This window comes from Lissotriton helveticus, chromosome 5_1 (genome assembly GCF_964261635.1).
Source record: "Lissotriton helveticus chromosome 5_1, aLisHel1.1, whole genome shotgun sequence".
Classification (NCBI taxonomy): Eukaryota; Metazoa; Chordata; class Amphibia; order Caudata; family Salamandridae; genus Lissotriton; species Lissotriton helveticus.
In genome coordinates, this window is record NC_136065.1 from 1,695,913,495 (window position 1) to 1,695,934,104 (window position 20,610).

At 53.3% G+C, this 20,610-nt stretch overlaps 1 protein-coding gene across 2 annotated transcripts in view; it reads right to left on the reverse strand.

Moving 5' to 3' along the window:
* The window catches only part of RNF31 (ring finger protein 31), a 482,477-nt gene that overhangs the window by 230,247 nt on the left and 231,620 nt on the right, over window positions 1–20,610 (reverse strand). Inside the window, exon 10 of one of the 2 annotated variants that reach the window (XM_078644957.1) lies at window positions 7,374–7,625. The exons of the other annotated variant lie outside the window; for it this stretch is intronic. Coding sequence (XP_078501083.1) covers window positions 7,374–7,625 — 252 coding nt within the window. The remainder of the gene's footprint in view (window positions 1–7,373; window positions 7,626–20,610) is intronic. 2 annotated transcript variants of the gene reach the window in all.

The following is a 20,610-nucleotide window of genomic DNA, read 5'->3' on the forward strand; positions in this document are numbered from 1 at the left end:
GGGTATCGCTCTAACCAACAGTTCTTCCACGTCTGCTGAGTCAGAAGGTTCTCATTATGGAATTTGATGTCCTTCCTGAGCTTTGCAGAAAAGCTAATGACCTCCCCTCTCTTTAAATGATTCCCAGACCATATTACGAGATGTACTATATCGATTAATGTCGAAGTAGCTTTGGGCCCAATTCTTTAAATGTGCGACAAATTAACTGTTAGCTAGTAGCTTCCTTTCAAAAGTCCACCTTGATAATGGTCTGATCAGGGTAGCAGTGTGCCATTGAAGTATCAATGGATTGTGGTCTGAGATTACCTTAGGTGCTTTCTTGATTTCCATCCTATTTAAGAGTAGAGCAGAAGCAAGAAAATAATCTAGTTTAGAAAACTTTTTAGCAGGACAGGAAAAGTACGTATACCCAGGACTATTAGTCTCCTTTTCACCCCATACATCTTGCAGCCCATGGGTTTTAATTAATGCAGTTATGGCGCAAAAAACCCTGGGCTTCCGACCCTGATATGGGGTACTCATACCCGATTCTGTGAAATCCGCAGAGATATTTAGGTCTCCACAGACCACAAGAGGAGAGGGCCAGTTCAATAATTCAATCTCAAGATCGTCAAAGATTTCAGGATCATCGTGATTTGACCCATATATAGTGCATAGTGTAAAGCCCAAGTTCATTTCAACAACTGCCCAGCGACCATGAGCATCTGCTAGGTATCGTCTTCTCCCCCCCCCCCCCCCAACCTGGTTTAGCCAATATGGCAACTCCTCTAATATTAGAGGTTTGGGAGGAGCTAGCCAGCAGCTCGTATCCTCTTATATTCAATAAATGTTTCTTACCCTTTTCAGAAAACTCCTTAAGACTTGGGTGTACCAACAATCAGATACCTCCGTACTGGCAGCCATTTAGTTCCATCGTTTCACCTACTCCATTTGTCATCTACTTACTGCTCGCAAGCTCAGCGCCAAGATGCTCCCATGGGAGCGAATGTTCGCGCTTTACAAATTCCCATAAATATCAAAATAAATATCAAATAACCCATGGTAGATGGGTCTCTTGAAGACAGAGTATATCAGTTTGGCTTAGTCTAATGTATTGGCCTAACCTCTGTCTCTTTCCCCAGTCATTAAGACCCCCAACATTAATAGTGCACATACTAAGTCTCCCCATTGTAATTTTGTAGTTCAAACTCTAATACATTTTCTCTATTTTCCAAACATCTCACAGTTTCCAAAATTCCCTTTGAAAAAAACATTATACCAGGTACAGTGAATTTTTTCTAACATTTTTCCCATTTTTATTAGACTCTCCTCCCCACCTCGCAACCTCCCCCCACCCTCCAACCCCCCTCCCTTCCCATCCCCCCTCTCCACCCTGATATTCCCTTTAACCCCCCTTTGGGCGCTCAGATACGAGTCTGAGCATGTGATGTGATCTGTGGGAATTGGCAGTGGCTAATTTAACATGCGCCTATAACTTCAACTTGACCCATAGTTAACATAAATTAATACAGTAATTCAAATTCCTCTTACTTGGCAGACCTATTGCATTTCTAATGCTTGTTGTTACAGTTTCCATTGGCTTCAACAGTATAGCGCTCAAGCCTACCAACCCAACCAGCACCTATGCACCCCGACACACCAGGAAAGGTAAACTCAAACTGATGGTGGTTCTTAGAACCTTGGCCCTAGGCACCTTAGTTCCCCATACACCAACTGCAAATACTGTTTTGCTGTATATGTCTTCACTCTCATAGAATAGCATTAACGCGTTCCAGGCTCATACCTCAAAAAACGTTATTTGATTCTTTTACTGTCTTCTTGTAAGATCAATAACTCCAAAAGTACTTACCTGATTCTGATATTCTTGGTGTGTAAAATTATATAAAAATCAGCGTTATTTTTAGAAATTCATCTTGGATTTCTTCTTGAGTGTATGTACCATTTATTGATTGTGTGTGTGTGCAACAAATGGTTAAGACTTCCCTCTGATAAGCCTAAACTGCTCAACCACATTACCTCAAATGGAGCACCTGGGATTATTAAAGTAACCCCTAAAAACCAATATGGGTTGTCTGGAATGTATGCCGTTACATTGGCATTACTAAATAAAAAGACAGCTTCCTACATATGTCTAGGGCGTTTTCATCCGCAATGATCAGGTCTAATGTTGCATCTTCATGTCACATGTATTGGTTCTTTACAGTGTTTTGCAAGGCCGTTTGATTCCAGGAAGAATTTTAGTAGTGTCATCAGGGCTGTGTTGTGCTCATTCCACTGTAGGTTTAAATCCCCAAGGAGTACGTTGTTGGTTGATGGGAGAGACTGCTGCTATTCCGAGTAGAGTAGGTTGTCCCCTGGTGAGTAGTACATGATATGAAAATGTATTGGGTTTTTCTGTCAGTGGCAAGTTTGACTGCTAGATGTTCAAATGAGACGGAACAAAACGAAACGTGGAAATCGAAAATAACTAAAAAATGGAAAAAGAGAACAATTTGAAAATAAATCTATCATCAAAGATGTTAACACTGAATCAGAGAAGGCTATTGGAAAAGGGACTCACTTTCTGCCCACATACGAATCGATTGTGTGAATAGGACTAAATCTTTTCTTTTTTTATCTCAACAAAGTGGTTCTTTTTATGGCTTTACATATTTACTAAGCTATTTATACTGCTAGAGTGTGTGCAAACTTCATGAAAAGACATAACACACAGCTCGTTATACATGATAAACCAATTATAGTTGAAGGCCACCAAGCATGTTAATGGAACTGGTCGAATGCTGCTTTTTTGGGTTACACCTTTTTATCTTGGTTGCAAGGAGAATTAAGGACAAAGCATGGCAGACCAAATAAGCCAGGTTTCCACGCAGGGTACAGTACTGGTGGGATCTCCAGTACTTTAATGGGCAAGCAGCTCACGAAAGTGTGAGAGTTCCCAGAAAAAGGCTCTCTCTAAGTGTTATTAACATAACAGCATCTGCATAGAAATGTTTGCCATCCTGTATCACTGTATACAACAGATTATCTTACTGATCCTCAGTGACACTTATTTATCAATCTGCAATGTCAAATGATCGATGCAGCTTTCTTGTTTAAGCCAATCTCAGAGTGCAACACTTCTTTTGTTCAGTTTACAACTGAGTTTTTGCACAATGCTGCATACTGTGAATGGCCTCACAACTCAACGAAAATAAACAAACCACGATGAAGAATTATGATCTAATTGCATACGTTTGTTTACTATTTCATGGTAAGGCAGCTTCATTTTCACACGGTTTCTATAATAGCACAGTCTCTTAATTCAAGTGTGATGGAGTTTCCATTCTCTGATATAGTGCTGAAGGACAGCCATGCTTTTTACTGGATGGGGAAGTGATGAGACATAGTTCATGCATGCTAACCACCGTGCATCCCCAGACGCTAATGACTATAAGAGTTACGCTCCCAGTGAAATGGTACTTTTGCTATGCATCTGTTCTTGGCATGTAGGGCTGCAGAACCACACACTATTGCATTAGATCACCATCTGGTGGTGGGCCCGGATGATTACACTTTGTTGTTGTCTTGGAAGAGTCTTTGTCTGTTGGATGACTCCTCCCTTAGATCATAGTGGGCATGGGCATCAACTCCATCTTCAGACTGTTTTCGTCATTCGGCAAATGATGGAGTTGTACAAGTACATACAGAGATGACCATGTGTTGTGTATCTAAATAAGATAATACTGGAACAGACAGAGGTAGCCGGGGAGGCGATGGGCGTGTGTGGTTCTGCAGCCCTATATGCTAAGAACAGATGCATACTGGTAAGTAGCATTTTCCGTTCGAGGCATATGGGCTGCAGACCACAAGAAACCAATTGGTGTCCGTGCGCGGTAACAACATTTTTTAACATAACATAACATACACACTATTGCCCAGATTGCCCAGCAGTTTCTCCCTTAGTGGCAACCACCCATGTCTGTTGCAGTAGTTTGAAATAATGTTTTGAGTACAGTCTGGCCCACACTTGCTTGTTGTTTTGCCTGCACATCTACACAGTAGTGTTTTGTAAATGTGTGCGGTGTAGGCCATGTAGCGGCTTTACAGATGATCTAATGGTATGTGTTGGAGGGGCAATCTCAGAGGGCCAAGTTGTGCTCACCTGACCACCCCAGGACCCACCTCTCCCACAGATATTGCCGAGTCTTATCATGAGGTCCCCACCTGGGAGGACTCCGAGTCTAGGATCGTACACACTGAGCTCACACCACACTTACGAACGGACACCACACCGTAGGTTTTCAATAATAGTTCTTTATCAAACAGTAAGAAGGATCAGCACTCTTATTTACAAGCAATCGAGGGATCGTAAAGTCTTTAGGAATTAGGGAGGAGGGAAGCGGGACAGTCTCAGTTTTTAGGCCAGTACGAAGCGTACCCTGCGCACAGCTCTCAATCCTCGAGCCGGAGGGTACGGAAGATGATGGTCGTACTGGCTGCTTCACTCAGGTCGGGGTGGTAGCGTCGATGGTCCAGCCGGACCAGAGTACTCCTCGAGCCGCGACGAAGTCAGCAGGGCTCGATCCGGAAATGTTCTTGGGGAGTCGCGACAGCGTCAGCAGGGCTCATAGGTCTTAGTTCGGCCTTTGCGAGGATGAGCCGCGACAGCGTCAGCAGGGCTCGATCCGGAGATGTTCTTGAGGAGCCGCGACAGCGTCAGCAGGGCTCGGGGGGTCTTAGTCGGGTCTTTGCAAGGATGAGCCGCGACAGCGTCAGCAGGGCTCCGATGGTCAAGTTCCGTGTTACGAGTGGGAGCCGCGACAGCGTCAGCAGGGCTCGAAGGGTTCAGAGGTTCAGCTCTCCCAAGGGTCAGCCGCGATCAGATCAGCAGGGCTCTCTTGTCCAGGATACAACTGCCCGCTAGTTGTGGTGCGGGCCTTGATATAGTCCAGTGGCCCTTTGATGTCCGGACCCTCGCAGGCGGAGGCCTCAGGTCTTGGGGGCTGGCCGTTGGAGAGGTCCGGCGGTTGGCTCTTTGATCCTTTGAAGATGCGTCCGGGAATTCCCAGACGCCCAGCAGGTCTGGAGCCAGCACTCGGGGAGGCCATAGGTGTAATCGAAACTGGCCCACAGGGGAGGGCAAAAGGTGTGACAACTACCAGTTTCTCTGGGGAGGCCGGAGGTGCCATCGAAACTCCCTGGCTTATCTCACTCGGGGAGTCCTTTACCCCCCAGCCGGGAGTGGCGCGCCTTGGAGTCTAAGTTTCGCTGGGGCCGGGGTCATGCTAGGCCCCGGGAGTCAGGGGTTTTTGGGAAGGAAAAATGGCTGCCGGCCTTGTGGGGCATGCATGTTCTGGCCGCTCGGAGCCGGGAGCGGGACGGGACCTGCGGGGCTGGTCGTTGATTACGGGGTTTGGGCATACAGGGAGCAGGACGACCAGGGGACTCCGGGTGCAGGGCTACGCTAATGGGGCGCTGAGGAACGGGGGGAACCACGCCACGAGGCCAGGTCCAACAGTATGTTTCCTAGGAATGCCATAGATGCCCCTAATTTATGGGTAGGATGAGCCCTAGGGGGAATGGATAGAGTGCGTTTTGCTTTTTGATAATAAATCTGAATGCACTTCACAATCCATTTTGCAATGCCTGATTTTGAAATGGGATTTCCCTTATGTGGAGGAGAAAAAGACACAAACAGTTGTTTAGTTTTAAGAAAAGGTTTCGTCCTATCAATGTAGTAGAGAAGCGCTCTTTTTACATCTAATGTATGTAGAGCTCTTTCTGCCACTGTTTGTGGTTGGGGAAAAATACTGGCAACTCAATAGATTGATTGAGGTGGAAAGGTGAAATGACCTTTGGCAGAAACTTTAGATTTGTTTTAATAACCACTTTATTGTGAAGTTGCATAAATGGTTCTTGAATTGTTAATGCTTGGATCTCACTTACTCTTCTAAGTGAAGTAACAGCTACTAAAAAAGCAACTTTCCATGTAAGGAACTGTAATTCACACTTATGTAATGGTTCGAAAGGAGGACCCATACGTCTTGTGAGAACAACATTTAAATTCCACAATGGAGAGGGTGGTATTCTGGGAGGAATTATTCTTTTGAGTCCTTCCATAAACGCTTTGATTGCAGGTACTCTAAACAATGACAAGTGGTGTCGGTTTTGAAGATATGCTGCTATAGCACCAAGATGTAACCTGATTGAGGAATATGCTAAGTTAGATCTTTGCAGATGTAACAGATAGTATTGATGTTTTTTATGGAAACATCTAAGGGAGTGATGTTGTTATTTGTACAATATACAACAAACCTTTTCCACTTTGCTGCATAACATTCTCTAGTGGTAGGGCGTCTTGCTTCTTTTATGACATTCATACAATCAGGTGGTAAATTTAGATATCCAAATTCTAAGACCTCAGGAGCCAAATCGCTAGATTGAGCTGCATTGGGTCTGGATGCATAATCACTCCATGGTTCTGTGTCAGTAGATGTGGAGAGAGATCGAGTTTGTGATGTGGTACTACTGATCGCTCTAGTAGCTTGGTGTACCAGGGTTGTCTTGCCCACGTTGGTGCTAGGAGAATCAATGTGAGAGAATGTTGCTGTAGCTTGTGTACCAGTAATGGAATTAGTGGGAGAGGTGGAAAAGCGTACGCAAATTTGTTTGACCCTTTCATCCATACCGCATTGCCTTTGGATAATGGGTGTGGGTATCTGGCGGCGAAGCTTGGGCATTTGGAGTTGTGGTTTGTAGCAAACAGATCTATCTCTGGTTGACCCCACTTTTGAAAAAATGGCTGAAGAACTTGATGATGAAGTTCCCATTCGTGTATCTGTTGTCTTTGACGACTTAACAGATCTGCAACTTGATTGTGAACTCCTGGTAGATGTGCTGCTAATAGATTTTCTGTTATCTGCGAATCTCACATAAAGATAGAAAGCAAACACAATCTGGCTCCTGCTGGGAGCTCTCCTGCACTCCCCTTATGTGTTATTGTTAATTTTAATTTGTAGAGCGCTTAATACCGGAAGGTCTCTAAGCGCTTCAAGAAGAGCAGGGAGGGTATTAACAGTTAGTACCAAGCTTCAGTAAAGAGAATAGTTTTCAGTTTTTTTCCTACTTCCTTTTCCAAGTCCATCCTTCTGCCTTAATTTAATTGTTTCTGAATACACTTTCTTTTTTCATGTTCATTCTTCAGCTCTCTTCCATAGGTCGTTCCTACCCTAGTCATCGGTTTCTCCTTTCACTACATTACTGTGTTGTCCTTTATTTGTACTCTTCTTTTCCATTGCCCTACCCCCTTCCACCATATGCTTCTTCCGCCACACTCTCCTCCATGTATCCCTGCTTCCACTGCTCTCCTCTCTAACCCTAAGGCCATCACTCACCTTCTTCTTTCGAATGCTGATGCACTCCAGTGCAGCTTCCTCTATGTTCCCAGCACAGGCCAGCCAGGACTTCTTTGCCTCCTGGTGGGTCACAGCTCCCACCGTTCCATTGCTCTTCTGAGCCGTGAGCTCAACCACGGTGTCCAGTACGCTTGGGAGCTCGGTCTGTAGCCACTGCACTGGCACCTCTGTGCCAGAGTACTGCACTGCACAAAACACCTCCTCTGGGGGAATCCCCGCTGCCTCAGCCACCTGGGACATGAAGAACAGAAGAACCAATAACAGAAGAGAAACGGGTACATATGTGAGAACAACCTATCACATACATGGGACAGAGCACTCGGTGACGGGAAGAGAGATGGAATGGCAGTCAATGAGTCATATACAGGGAGTAATGAATATGCAAGGCAATAAATCATGTACTGTAATTAATGCTGCACACAAATGTATTGCAAAGATAAAAAGTATATCCTGATCGATTACACACAAGAGAATAAAGTATACTGAGGGGAACCATTCACACAGAAAGAGAGAGCATATGGGTACCACATTTAAGGTAATTTAAGGTAATGTATAGGGATTAAAAACACAAACAAAAGAAAGCAGAATATACAGAGGAGATTAAACTGGGCATATCGGAGGGAAGCGTGTGCATATGCATGTTGAGACAGAAAATGTACATGAGGAATTCATTCCCACAAACAAAATTGGAGCTTGCTGGGTAAAATGAACTGTATACACTTGGTAAAAGAAAACATCAATTGAGGACCACTGTGCTTTCAAGTGAGCTCTCAAAATACATTTGTTTTATTAACCCCTTGCCTGCTCATGACAGAACCAGGCCGTCATGAGCCCGGGTGCAGGGTGCACACAACGGCGTGGTTCCGTCATAGCAGGCCGCTCCGCCCACGCAGCACTGATTCCCCGCCTGTGTGGGCGAATTAGTGAGCGGGTGGGGCCGTGACAGAACCATGCCGTCATGCAGGGCACAAGTCCTAAAAAAAAGAAGTGGGGGGGACGCTGACGTCACGTCAGGAAGTGCCGTCACGAAAGGTGGCTTGCACCATCAGACTCATTGCCTCCCTCGCACACCCCTTAGATGCGATTGCATCAGAGAAACCAGCGCGTGAACAGCGTTCTGAATAAGCTCCGATCTCGACCCAGAGAGGCCAAAGAGTGAATGTGTGGCTACATTTGCTCCAGTTATCGAGCTCCTGGTAAAATAAGTGGGGGGCCGCCGTCCACCTGCGTGGTACCCAGACTTGAGCCCTGCCGCCATGAGCACAGGCCGCCCGTGGCTCATGACGGTGTGGTTCTGTCATGACCGTGGAAGCGCCGCACTCGCCCCCACCCCCCCAGCGCTGCGTCGGAAATTTGCGCCGCGGCCAAGGGGTTAATTAGGCTCTTCCTGTCTCCTCTTCCAGTTGGAAATTACAGTTTTAGTGCCAAGATGCCTCGAGGCGAATGTGGCTTTCTTTAAGTAATTCACTCTCATTCACTCACTCACCCACCCACCTCCAGATGGGTGTTGGTGGGTGTGGGTGAACTAGGAGCCCTTACCCCGGGCGCTTTCGGCAAGTAGTATGGCAGTAACCACAAAACGGATAATTGGCTACCAGGTGGACGGGGCTAGGACTTCGAAGGAGTTGGCAGTTATAACTGACACCTCATCTTCTTGTAGCAGTGCGACTCGCCGGTCGGGGATTAGCGAGTTTTTGGCTTATCAAGCTGGTGCAACACCCATTGGGCTCACCGGGCTTCAGCCCCCCCCCCCCCCACTCATGTGTGTCAGCCCGGGCTGAGACAGCTTCGTGGGCTGGCGACCGTCTAATTGCAGCCACACCGAGTACTTCACAGGTCTTTAAAAGACCATTTACTTGTTAATGAGGCTTTTGTTCACCCCTTCTTAGAGCCACTCTGCCTATGGCTGGAAAAATTAGCTTCCCCCCCACCACCCCCCTACAAGAAATCGTTTTGGGGAGGGGGGGTGGTTGTGTGTGGGGGGGGGCTGAAAAGATTTGGGGGGGAGGGAGGGGAAGGAAAAAGCTAATTATTTCCCCTCTCGAAATTTGGCTCTAGTTGCCCGTCTGGTTAGTGGTCAGGAGCCTAAGGGAACGACCCCAGGAAATATATGATCTCGTTGCTAAAGGGGGCCTTCCCCGAACTGCACAAGATGACATTGAGGAATGGGCACTAAAGTGGAAAGAGGAAATTGGGGTTTCGGAAGACCTACTGTTTTACTCATGTAAATTGGCACAGAAGCACAAGTTACTTACCTTTGGTAACGATATATCTGTAGGAAATAGTAGTTAGTGTTAGATACCTTACCTTAGAATATCCCCAGGCGTCAGGCTGGATCCAGAAAGTTTTCATCAGCAGTACCCCTGCGCGTCGGTAGGCGTCGTCTGCGGCTCCGCGTCCGTCGTCTGTGTCGTGATCCCAGGGATGACGTCGGAGTACTTAGCCGCCGCCCTCGTTCGCTGAAGTCAGTTCTGTACATAGCTTTCCACGCCAGGAACGCAGAGCCATGCAAGAAACCGACACTGGTGCCATGAAACTAGGGCCCTCAAAGGGAGATACCTTAACCCTAGAGGATGGGTGGGGCGGTAAAGAATCTAACACTAACTACTATTTCCTACAGATATATCATTACCGAAGGTAAGTAACTTGTGCATCTGAAAGAAACAGGTTAGTGTTAGATTCCTTACCTTAGAATAGATACCCCAGCAATACAAACCCCGGTGGTGGGTCTGCGAACCAAGATCACACCAGAAAGTCCTGGAGAATGGAACGGCCGAAAAAGCCATCTCTTCGGACTTGGCTGTCCAGGCAGTAGTGCTTAGCAACCGTGTGCAGCAGGGCCCACGTAGCTGCCTGACCAATGTCCTGCAAGGGGACTCCCCGACCCAGGGCAGCAGTAGCCGCCGTGGCCCGAGTGGAATGGGCGCGCAGCCCCACTGGAGGCTCCTTTTTCGCCAAGGAGTAACAGACCTTGATGCACAAAACGACCCATCGAGATGGTCCGCTTGTGCTCCGCCCGTCCCTTCTTAGCACCCATGTAACCAACAAAGAGCTGGTCGTCCACCCGGAACTGGCGTGTGCGGTTTAGATAGGAGAGCGCACATTTTGGGTCCAGACAGTGGAGCCTCTCTTCCTCTTTCGAGGGATGTGGAGGCAGAAAGAAGATGGGCAAGGTGATGGACTGCCCAATATGGAAGGCTGTACCCACCTTGGGCAGGAAAGAAGGACGAGTCCTCAGAACAACCTTGTCCGGATGGACGGAGAGGAAAGGAAGCTTAGAAGACAGAGCCTGGAGCTCACTCACTCTCCTGGCAGAGGTGATGGCAACCAGGAATGTAGTTTGAAGAGTCAGAAGACGAAGAGGACAGTTATGAAGTGGCTCAAAGGGAGCGCACATCAGATAAGTCAGTACAAGATTCAAGTCCCACTGAGGCATCATGAAGAGAACAGGAGGAAACATGTGTGTGATGCCTTTCAAGAATCTATTTACAACAGGGGACTTGAAAAGAGAAGGCTGATCAGGAAGCCTTAAGAAGGCGGAAATGGCCGAGAGATAGCCCTTGATAGTGCCCATAGGAGAGCCCTGCAGGGCAAGAGAAAGAAGGAAAAGGAGAACCTCTGAAAGGGGGGCAGAAAGTGGATCCACAGCCTTTGCTGTGCACCATGCCTCAAATTTGTTACACCTGCAGGCGTATACCGTTTTTGTGGAGGGACGCCTGGCTGCCAGAATCACATCACAGACTTCAGGAGGCAAGTCAAATGGCCTCAACTGTCGCCAATCAATCTCCACGCATGAAGGTGGAGACTGGACAGGTTCCGGTGGAGGACCGTCCCCTGCTGCTGCGACAGAAGGTCCTCCTGAAGAGGCAGACGAATCGGGGGATCGAATGACATGCTGAGTAGCTCGGGATACCAGTATCTTCGTGCCCAGTCCGGAGCCACAAGGATGACTTGGGCCCGGTCTCGCCTGATCTTCTTCAGCACTCTGGGCAGAAGTGGTATAGGCGGAAAGGCGTACAACAGACCGCAGCTCCACTCGCGACGAAAAGCGAATCAGAACTGATGACATTGCGCGTTCTCTTCGGTGGCGAATAGATCTAACCAAGGCTCTCCCCACTGCTGAAAGAGACCTTGCGCCACGACCCCACCTCGCCCTGTTTGTTGCAGTACCACATGGTGGTGGTGTTGTCCGTGAACACCTGCACTACACTTCCCCGTACAGAGGAAAGGAATGCCTTCAGTGCAAGTCAGATCGTCCACAGCTCCAGAAGGTTGATATGGAGCCGGGACTCCACCAGGGGCCTCTGATCTCCGCCTCTCCCATGTGGCCCCCCCATCCCAGGAGGGACACATCCGTCACTACTACGTGCTCCGGTTGGGGTAGGGAGAGTGATCTCGCAGTGCCCTCTGAGATCAGGACGTGATCGGACATGTTGCCCTGATGCTGTTCCCACTGCAGAGCCCACATCTGCCACCTGGCATGATGCACCAGTAGGATGCAGGAGGCCATCAGCCCCAGGAGCCGCAGTGTCAACCTGACCGAATCTCGGGATAAAGGCTGAAAGATCGGAATCAGAGCCTGAATATCCCGAACCCTCTGTTCGGGAGGTTAAACCCGAAACTGCGCTGAATCCAGAACCGCTCCGATGAAAAGGAGCTTCTGAGAGGGGCACAGGTGTGACTTTGGCACGTTGATGGAGAACCCCAGCAAGTGCAGGAGGTCGGCCGTAGTCTGGAGGTGGGAGACAACTATCTGGGGCAAGCCAGACTTCAACAACCAGTCGTCGAGATAGGGGAAGACAAACCCCAGATGAGCTGCGACCACCGCCATCACTTTCGTGAACACCCGAGGGGCACTGGTGAGGCCGAAGGGGAGCACGGTAAACTGAAAGTGCTCGTGGCCTATCGTGAACCGCAGGTAGCGCCGGTGGGCCGGCAGGACGGGGATGTGGAAATATGCATCCTGCAAGTCCAACGCTACTGTTAGAAAGGCGAACCCGGGGGAGACAGAAGGTGTCTGACTGACCACCCCTAGGTCTACCCCTCCTTCAGAGAAGGGACCGAGCGATGTCGAGAGGCCTCCGACGGGAGGGCCCTCTCCTAGAATCGTACAGCAGAGTAACCACACCACTACAAATATACACCACACATAGATAGAGTTTTCAATCTTTATCGGGCAATAAGTATCGTTTCAATATATACAGCAGATCCCGAGATCTGGAAAGTCTCGTGGCAAGGGGCAAGGTAGCGGGACAGTCTTATAGATGGTCGGTTGCAAGGAGACCCTACGCACAGCTCGCAATCCTCGGCTGGGGGGTTCCGGAAGGTTGGGCCGCGGCAGCGCCAGCAGGCTCCAAGATGGTTCAGCGAGTGTGGACCGCGGCAGCGCCGGCAGGTCCCAAGATGGTTCAGCGAGTGTGGACCGCGGCAGCGCCAGCAGGTTCCAAGATGATTCAGCGAGTGTGGACCGCGGCAGCGCCAGCAGGTTCTAAGATGGTTCCGCGATTGTGGACCGCGGCAGCGCCAGCAGGTTCCAAGATGATTCAGCGAGTGTGGACCGCGGCAGCGCCAGCAGGTTCCAAGATGGTTCAGCGAGTGTGGACCGCGGCAGCGCCAGCAGGTTCCGAGATGGTTCAGCGAGTGTGGACCGCGGCAGCGCCAGCAGGCTCCAAGATGGTTACAGCAAAGATGGACCGCGGCAGCGCCAGCAGGCTCCAAGGTGGTTACAGCGAAGATGGACCGCGGCAGCGCCAGCAGGTTCCAGGTAGAGCAGCAAGGGGAGTTCGTCTCAGGGTCAGCCGCGACAGCGTCAGCAGGGCTTCTCGACTCCGGGATACAACTGCCGTCCTACTCCGGGGCTGGCCCAGATATAGGTCTGGAGTCCTTTGATGTCCGGACCCTCTCGCCTGGGGGTCAGAGGGGCCGGGATGATGGTGTCCAGACACCCAGCAGGGGTTGGGGCCAGCGCTCAGGGAGGCCGGAGGTCGATCGAAACCAGGCATCCGGGGACGGTTGAAGAGCCATCGAAACTCCCCTCTCCTTGTCTCTGGTTGAGTGGCCACTCTAGCACCCGGAGGGTTCTTGGTGCCTCGATGGCGGGCTCGCTGGGGCCGTGGCCGCGGCTGGTCCGGGACCACGTGTCTGTGATGTGATGGGCCCAAGATGCCGTCAGGCCTGGAATGAGGGTCCGGGGTGGGCACCGGACCGGTAATGCTGGGGCGGCCCGAGTGTGCCGTGTCAGTGGTTGTGGGCCGCCGGGTGGCGGATCTGGTGGTTTGGAGGGCGTGCAGAGGTGTGCCCGAGGCCGACCCGGGCTGGATGGAGGGCCGATGTCGTCCGGGGCCCGCCATGCGGGAGGGGTAGGACCACGCCACGAGGCCGGGTCCAACAGCTACCATCCAGTCTCCAGGGTCTAGGGCAGTCAGGACCTGAGCCAAAGTCAGCATCTTGAACTTCTCCTTCCGGAGGAAGCCGTTGACGCTCCGGAGGTCCAAGATAGGGCGTAGGCCTCCTTCTTGTGTACCAGAAAGTAGTGGGAGTAGCAACCATGTCCTACTTCTGGCCCAGGAACAAGCTCGATGGCTCCATTGGTCAAGAGGGCCGTAACTTCCTTCTGCAGAAATTGTAACTGATCCCCCGACACGCGGTGGTACTGCGGTGGCATTGCTGAGGGGGTGGGTCGCCTCGAAGGGGAAGGAGTAAACCCTTCGGACGATTTACAGCACCCACCTGTCCGAAGTGATGGTACGCCAGTGGAAGAGGTGATGGCGGACCCTGCCCCCCACTGGCGTTGAATAGGCCTGAAAGGTCGGACTAGGAAGGCTTTGAGGCAGATGCTGCTGGAGTGGATGTGGACTGACCTTGCCGCTGTCCCTCAGCACCCCCACGGCGGTTACCATGTCCCCGACCGTGTTGAGGTTGGGTCTGCGGCCTGTGGCTGCCTGTACGTGTGGGGGCGCCCCTTCCTTGGCCACGAAAGGGGCAAAAAGCAGAAGTCTGCTGGCGCTGGCCAGAAAGGCCCAAGGACTTGGCCGTAGCCCTGGAGTCCTTGAAACGCTCAAGCGCACTGTCTGCTTTGTCGCCAAAAAGGTGACGGCCATCGAAGGGCCTGTCTATGAGCGAGGCATGGACATCCCCCAAAAAATTGGCGGACCTCCACCAGGGTTGTCAGCGAACCGCCACTGTCGTGGAAATCGCCCTGCCCAGCGAGTCCGTGGTATCGAGTCCACACCTGATCGAATAATGTGCAGCATCTCGCCCCTCAGCAAGGGCTTGGGCGAGCCGTGCCCGGGCCTCCTCCGGACACTGGGGTAGCACGTCCGCAACCGTGTCCCACAAGGAGTGGGTGTAACGGCCCAAAAGGCAAGCGGTATTGATAGACCTCAACCCCAAACTCAATGAGGAGAACAGTTTCTTCCCAAACTGGACAAACCTTTTGGATTCCCGATCCGGGGGAGCGGTCGGGAAAGCGGTCTGGGATGTAGAGGTCTGATCTCGGGGGTGGGGTGCACGGACAGAAAGCTGGGGTCGCCCGGAGCACGGGCAGTGGCGTCGGGCCTCGTTCCGATCCACAGGGGGCACTGTGGAGGGCTTGGACCAAGTGCCCATCGGAACGTCCGTGAGGGCCTCATTAAACGGCAGCAGAGGCTCCGAGGAGCTTACTGGCGGCTGAAGCACCTCGGTGAGGTTAGTCCTCATGGCCGCAGCAGGGAGATCAAGAGCCAAGGCCTTGGCTGCCCTGCACAACACAACACCGTAGGTAGCACCCTCCTCCGTAGCCACGGAGGGAGGAGAGATGAATCCAATGTCAGGCGATGTATCCAGACCACTGGTCGCCCCCAGCTCATCTGCCCAGTCCTGGCTCTACTGGCACTGTTGCGCCAGAGGGTCCTCAAACCCCTCCCAGTCCTCCTCCTCCTCCGTGTCCTGATAAACAGGCAGGAATGACGGAGCCGGGTCGTAGGTGAAGGCCTCACCCATCGACGCCGGAGACGGCGCCGAGCAGTGCCATTCCGACGCCGGACCCGGACTTGTTGGACCCGGCCTCGTGGCGCGGTCCTACCCCTCCCGCATGGCGGGCCCTGGACGACACCGGCCCTCCATCGACATGCTGTCGCCCCCCCCTGACACTACTCTCCACGAACTCTCGACGAGAACAGCCCCCTGGCAACCAACGGCTCTTCCCCCTGGAACCCGGCGAACCATGCTCGCCCCAACTCTGCAGGTCCGGCTACCACTCCGGGCCGCCATTTCAGACCCGACTCCATCTAGGGCCCATCAAGTCCCGAGCACATGGCCTCGGCCCGACCCCGGCCGCGGCCCCAGCGAAGCCCCGACATCGAGGCACCAAGATCCGCCCAGGTGGTAGAGTGGCCACTTGACGGATCCGGGAGGAGGAGAGTTTCGATGGCCCTCCAGCCGTCCCCGGACGCCTGGTATCGATCGCCCTCCGGCCTCCCTGGGCGCTGACTCCACCCCCCTGCTGGGTGTCTGGACACCTTCATCCCGGCCCCTCCGACCCCCAGACGCGAGGGTCCGGACATCAAAGGACTCCAGTCCTATATCTGGGCCAGCCCTGGATTAGGACTGCAGTTGTATCTTGGAGTCGAAGCCCTGTTGACCTCGTCGCGGCTGATCCTGATAAAGAACCCTTGTGCCTGGAACCTCGGAGCCCTGCTGACGCGGCCCGACATCGCTGAACCATCCTCGGAGCCCTGCTGACGCTGTCGCGGCCCGACCAAGCTGAACTATCCTCGGAGCCCTGCTGACGCTGTCGCGGCCCGACTGAGCTGAACCAACCTCAGAGCCCTGCTGACGCCGTCGCGGCTCCTTGCACCCCTCAGCTCGAGGATTGAGAGCTGTGCGCAGGGTACCCTAGTACCAGTTGGGACCAAGACTGTCCCGCTACCCCCTTCCCCCGGATACCGAGACTTTAAGGATCTCTCGATCCCTTTGTACATATTGCCGCGAGAACCTGCCTTTATTCCTGATATAAAGACTCTTAAGAATCTACTCTTGTGTGGTGTCCCTTTGTAGTGGTGTGATTGCTCGGCTGTTACGATTGTAGGAGAGGAGCCTCGCCCAGGAAAGGTGGGTCTCTGGCGGTCAGTCAGACACCTTCCGTCTCCCCTGGGATCGCCCTTCTAACATTGGTGGCAGGAGACGGGATCCGAGCCGACGCAAATCGTACAGCGAGTAACTTGCCCACTACTAACAGAGACACACAGCAACCATGAGTGCTAAGGAAGCCGGAACGACCGCAGAGTTCCAGCAGGAACTATTGGAGGAGTACACGCATAAAGAACTCAAAAATTTTGCCAAGACTTGGGTATCGCTACCACCGGACTAAGTACCAAAGAGGATTTTAAAGAAGCGCTGCAAACCTGGGTGGAGGCCAGAGCGACACCACCCCAAACCGAAGGTGACACGGTCCCCGACGTGCACCAGGAAACCTTAGCAGCCCCCGCGGAAGAAAGAACCGCCAACAGAGATACGGGCCTCTCCCAGGAAGACGCCCGAGAACGAGAGAGAAGCCGGCTCCACGAGTTGGAGCTCCCCCGACTCCGGTTGGACAGAGAACTCCAGCTAGCGGAAAAGAAAATGGCCATTGAGCAACTACGGCTGCAAGGAGACCTGGAGGAGAGACAGAGGCAGAGAGTATTGGAAGAAAAGAAAATCACGTTCAAGCACGAGCGTGGCCTCAAAGAACTGGAGATCAAGGCCAAGAGCAAAGAGGCTGGCGCCACTGTGAACCGAAGCCCCCCACCTCCTGCCGACACGAAGGTCCACATTCCCAAGGACGTCGTCAAGGAATACTATAAAAATGACGACATCCAGCAGTGGTTTAAGGCCTACGAAGTCGCCATGACCGCGCACAGCATACCCCGAAAAGATTGGAGTGCCGGCTTATGGGGGAAATTCGTCAGCGAAGGAAGAGACACCCTGCTGGAGCTGGCCGACGACGTGATGTCCTCCTATGATCACATGAAGGACGCCCGGCTCACCCGTTATGGCCTCACCCCTGAGATGTACCGGCAGAGATTCAGAGACTGCAAAAAGATCCCTGGTACCACATGGGTGGAGTACGTGAACTTTTATAGCAGGGCGCTGGAAGGGTAGATCAAGGGCAGCAAAGTAACCACCTACGAGCAACTGTTCGACCTCATCGTATGGGAGCATCTCTCCAACAACTGCTTTGTCGAGCTCAGGCAGCATCTACTCGACAGCAAACTGACCGAGCCACGGAAACTCGCCGTCGAGGCCGATCGATGGGTGAGCACCCGGGTCCCCCGGCCCCCGATAGGAGAATCAGGACGGAACACCCAGGGGCACCCCCGCCAGCGAGGCGGCGGAGGACGCCAGAACCGGTACCGAGACTTCCCGTCTGCGCCGCCCCGGAGTCCGCCCCGGGGTTCGCCCCAGAACAACACTTCGCCATCCCTAACCAGAAGAGGGCCCCACCCAGCACTGCCGGGGCCCCGCCCGAACATTACCTGCCACAGATGCCAGCGGTCAGGTCACTTTGCCAGTGACCCCCACTGCCAAATGAACCAGCGTCCCGGCACCACCAACCCGCCAGATCGCTGCCGCAGCCCTGGGGGAAGGAGAAGAAGAAGAAGAGGTCTACAACGAGGACCAGACCGAGTGGGAGCCAGCCGCCATGGCCCTAGTCTGTCTGGGCGAGAGAGACATGATCCCCCGGGCTCCCCTCCCGAGCAACACCCAAAAATACCGTCAGTGGGCCAACATTAATGGGCGCCGGGCCGAAGCACTCCGTGACAATGGAGCCAGTGTGACGGCCGTCCGCTGCCACTTGGTGACTCCCGAACAGATCCTACCAAACGTGCTGTGCCCCGTGCTGGCCGCCGACAATTCCGAGACCCTGTGTCAGATGGCCCGAATCCCCTTCGAGTGGGGAGGAGTGTCGGGCATGCTCAAGGTGACCGTCCGGGACGACGCCCCCATGGACTGCCTCCTCAGAAACGACCTCGAGAGTTCCCCCTGGGCTCAAGTCGAGAGGAGGGAACATCTGGGGATGCTGGGCCTACCCGAGTGGGTCTGCGCGACCACCCGATCCATGGCAGCCCGGGCCCCGGCACCAACCGAGGGCGCCCCGACCGAAGAACCGGAGTGGCCCGCGCCGCCACCGGCCGCCGTCGATGAAGAAACCGACCCTGAGCCCGGGCCACCGGAGCCCAACCGCGAAGACATCGCCGAGCTCGGCGACATCCCTGAACTAGGCCAATGGCGCCAGGAAGGTGCCCCCCCCCCGAGAACAATTCCGGCAGGAACAGAAGGCCTGTCCCTACCTCGAGGAAACCCGGCAGCAAGCCGCAGCTCAAGCCACCGGGGACACCTTGGGGTCCCACTGGGTCTACTGGGACCACGGCCTCCTATACAGCGAACAGAAAATTGCCGAACTGGGGGCCAGCCGAGTGTTGGTGGTCCCCCTACGATTCAGAGACTTCCTCTTGAACTTGGCACACGACGTGCCCCTCGCAGGACACCTGGGGCAGGACAAAACCTACAGCCGCCTGGTGACCCATTTTTACTGGCCAAAAATGCGCAACGATGTGAACAATCACTGCAGGACCTGTCCGACCTGTCAAGCCAGCGGCAAGAGCGGGGGAAAAGTCAAGGCCCCGCTCCAACCCTTTCCCATGGTGACCACCCCCTTCGAGCGAGTGGGGATCGATATCGTGGGGCCCCTGGACTCCCGCACCTCTCAGGGGCACCGCTTCATCCTCGTCCTGGTGAACCATGCCACCCGCTACCCAGAAGCCATCCCCCTCCGGACCATAACGGCCCCCGTGGTGGGCAGAGCGCTAATGGGGATCTTCTCCCGAGTAGGGTTCCCCCGAGAGGTCGTGAGTGATCGGGGCACAAACTTTATATCGAAATATATGCGGTCCCTGTGGCAACAATGCGGGGTCACATATAAGTTCACCACCCCGTATCACCCCCAAGGGAATGGACTTGTGGAGCGGTTTAACCGAACACTCAAGGGGATGATCAAGGGCCTGGAAGAGCCCCTCCGCCGCAAATGGGACGCCTGCTGCCCTGCCTCCTGTTTGCCTATCGGGAGGTGCCACAGAAGTCCCTGGGGTTCTGCCCCTTTGAACTATTGTACGGCCACCCTGTCCGAGGTCCCCTCAGCCTGGTCAAGGAAGGCTGGGAGACTACCGTCCGAGATGCTCCGCCTGATGTCTACCGGTACCTCCTGACCCTCCGCAACCAGACTCGGAAGTTCCGGGAACTTGCCGAGGCCAACCTTGAGGCCAGTCAGGAGGAGATGAAACGCTGGTATGACCAGAACGCCTCGTCCATCGAGTTCGAGCCGGGCCAGCAGGTCTGGGTCATGTCCCCGGTCGAACCTTGTGCCCTCCAGGACAAATGGACGGGGCCCTTCAAAGTGGTGGAGCACAAGAGACCCGTCACCTATCTGGTGGACATGGAGTCCCCCAGGAACCCCATTCGGGTTTTACACGCCAACCGGCTCAAGCCTCACTTTGCCCGCACGGAGCTGAGCCTGCTGCTAGCTACAGATGACGGAGCTGAAGACGACTCCGAGCCCCTGCCCGACCTCCTGAGGTGCTCTGAAAAGGACGGCTCCGTCGAGGGAGTCCCCCTCTCCTCCGCCCTGACACCCGAACAGCGCCAGGACTGCCAAGAGCCGTTGGGGCAGTTTGCGGACCTGTTTTCACTCACCCCCGGGGTCACACAGTGGTGTGTCCACGATGTCGACACCGGGGACAGCCTGCCCGTGAGACACCGGGCCTACCGAGTTCCCGACCGAGTTCGGGCCTGCATCCAGTCCGAAGTTGCCAAGATTCTAGCCCTGGGAGTGGTCGAGCCCTCAGAAAGTCCCTGGGCCAGTCCGTTGTCCTGGTCCCTAAAGCCGCCGCCCCTGGCGCCCCTCCGGAACTCCGGTTTTGTGTCGACTACCGGGGACTGAATGCCGTCACCAGGACCGACGCCCATCCCATCCCCCGTGCCGATGAACTGATCGATCGCCTGGGGGCAGCCAGGTACCTCAGCACCTTCGACCTCACGGTCGGGTATTGGCAGATCGGCCTCACCCCTGGTGCCCAAGAGCGATCTGCCTTCTTGACCCCCGATGGACACTTCCATTTCAAGGTGATGTCCTTCGGCATGAAAAACGCCCCAGCTACCTTCCAGAGACTGCTGAACAAAGTGCTAGCGGGGCTAGAAGAGT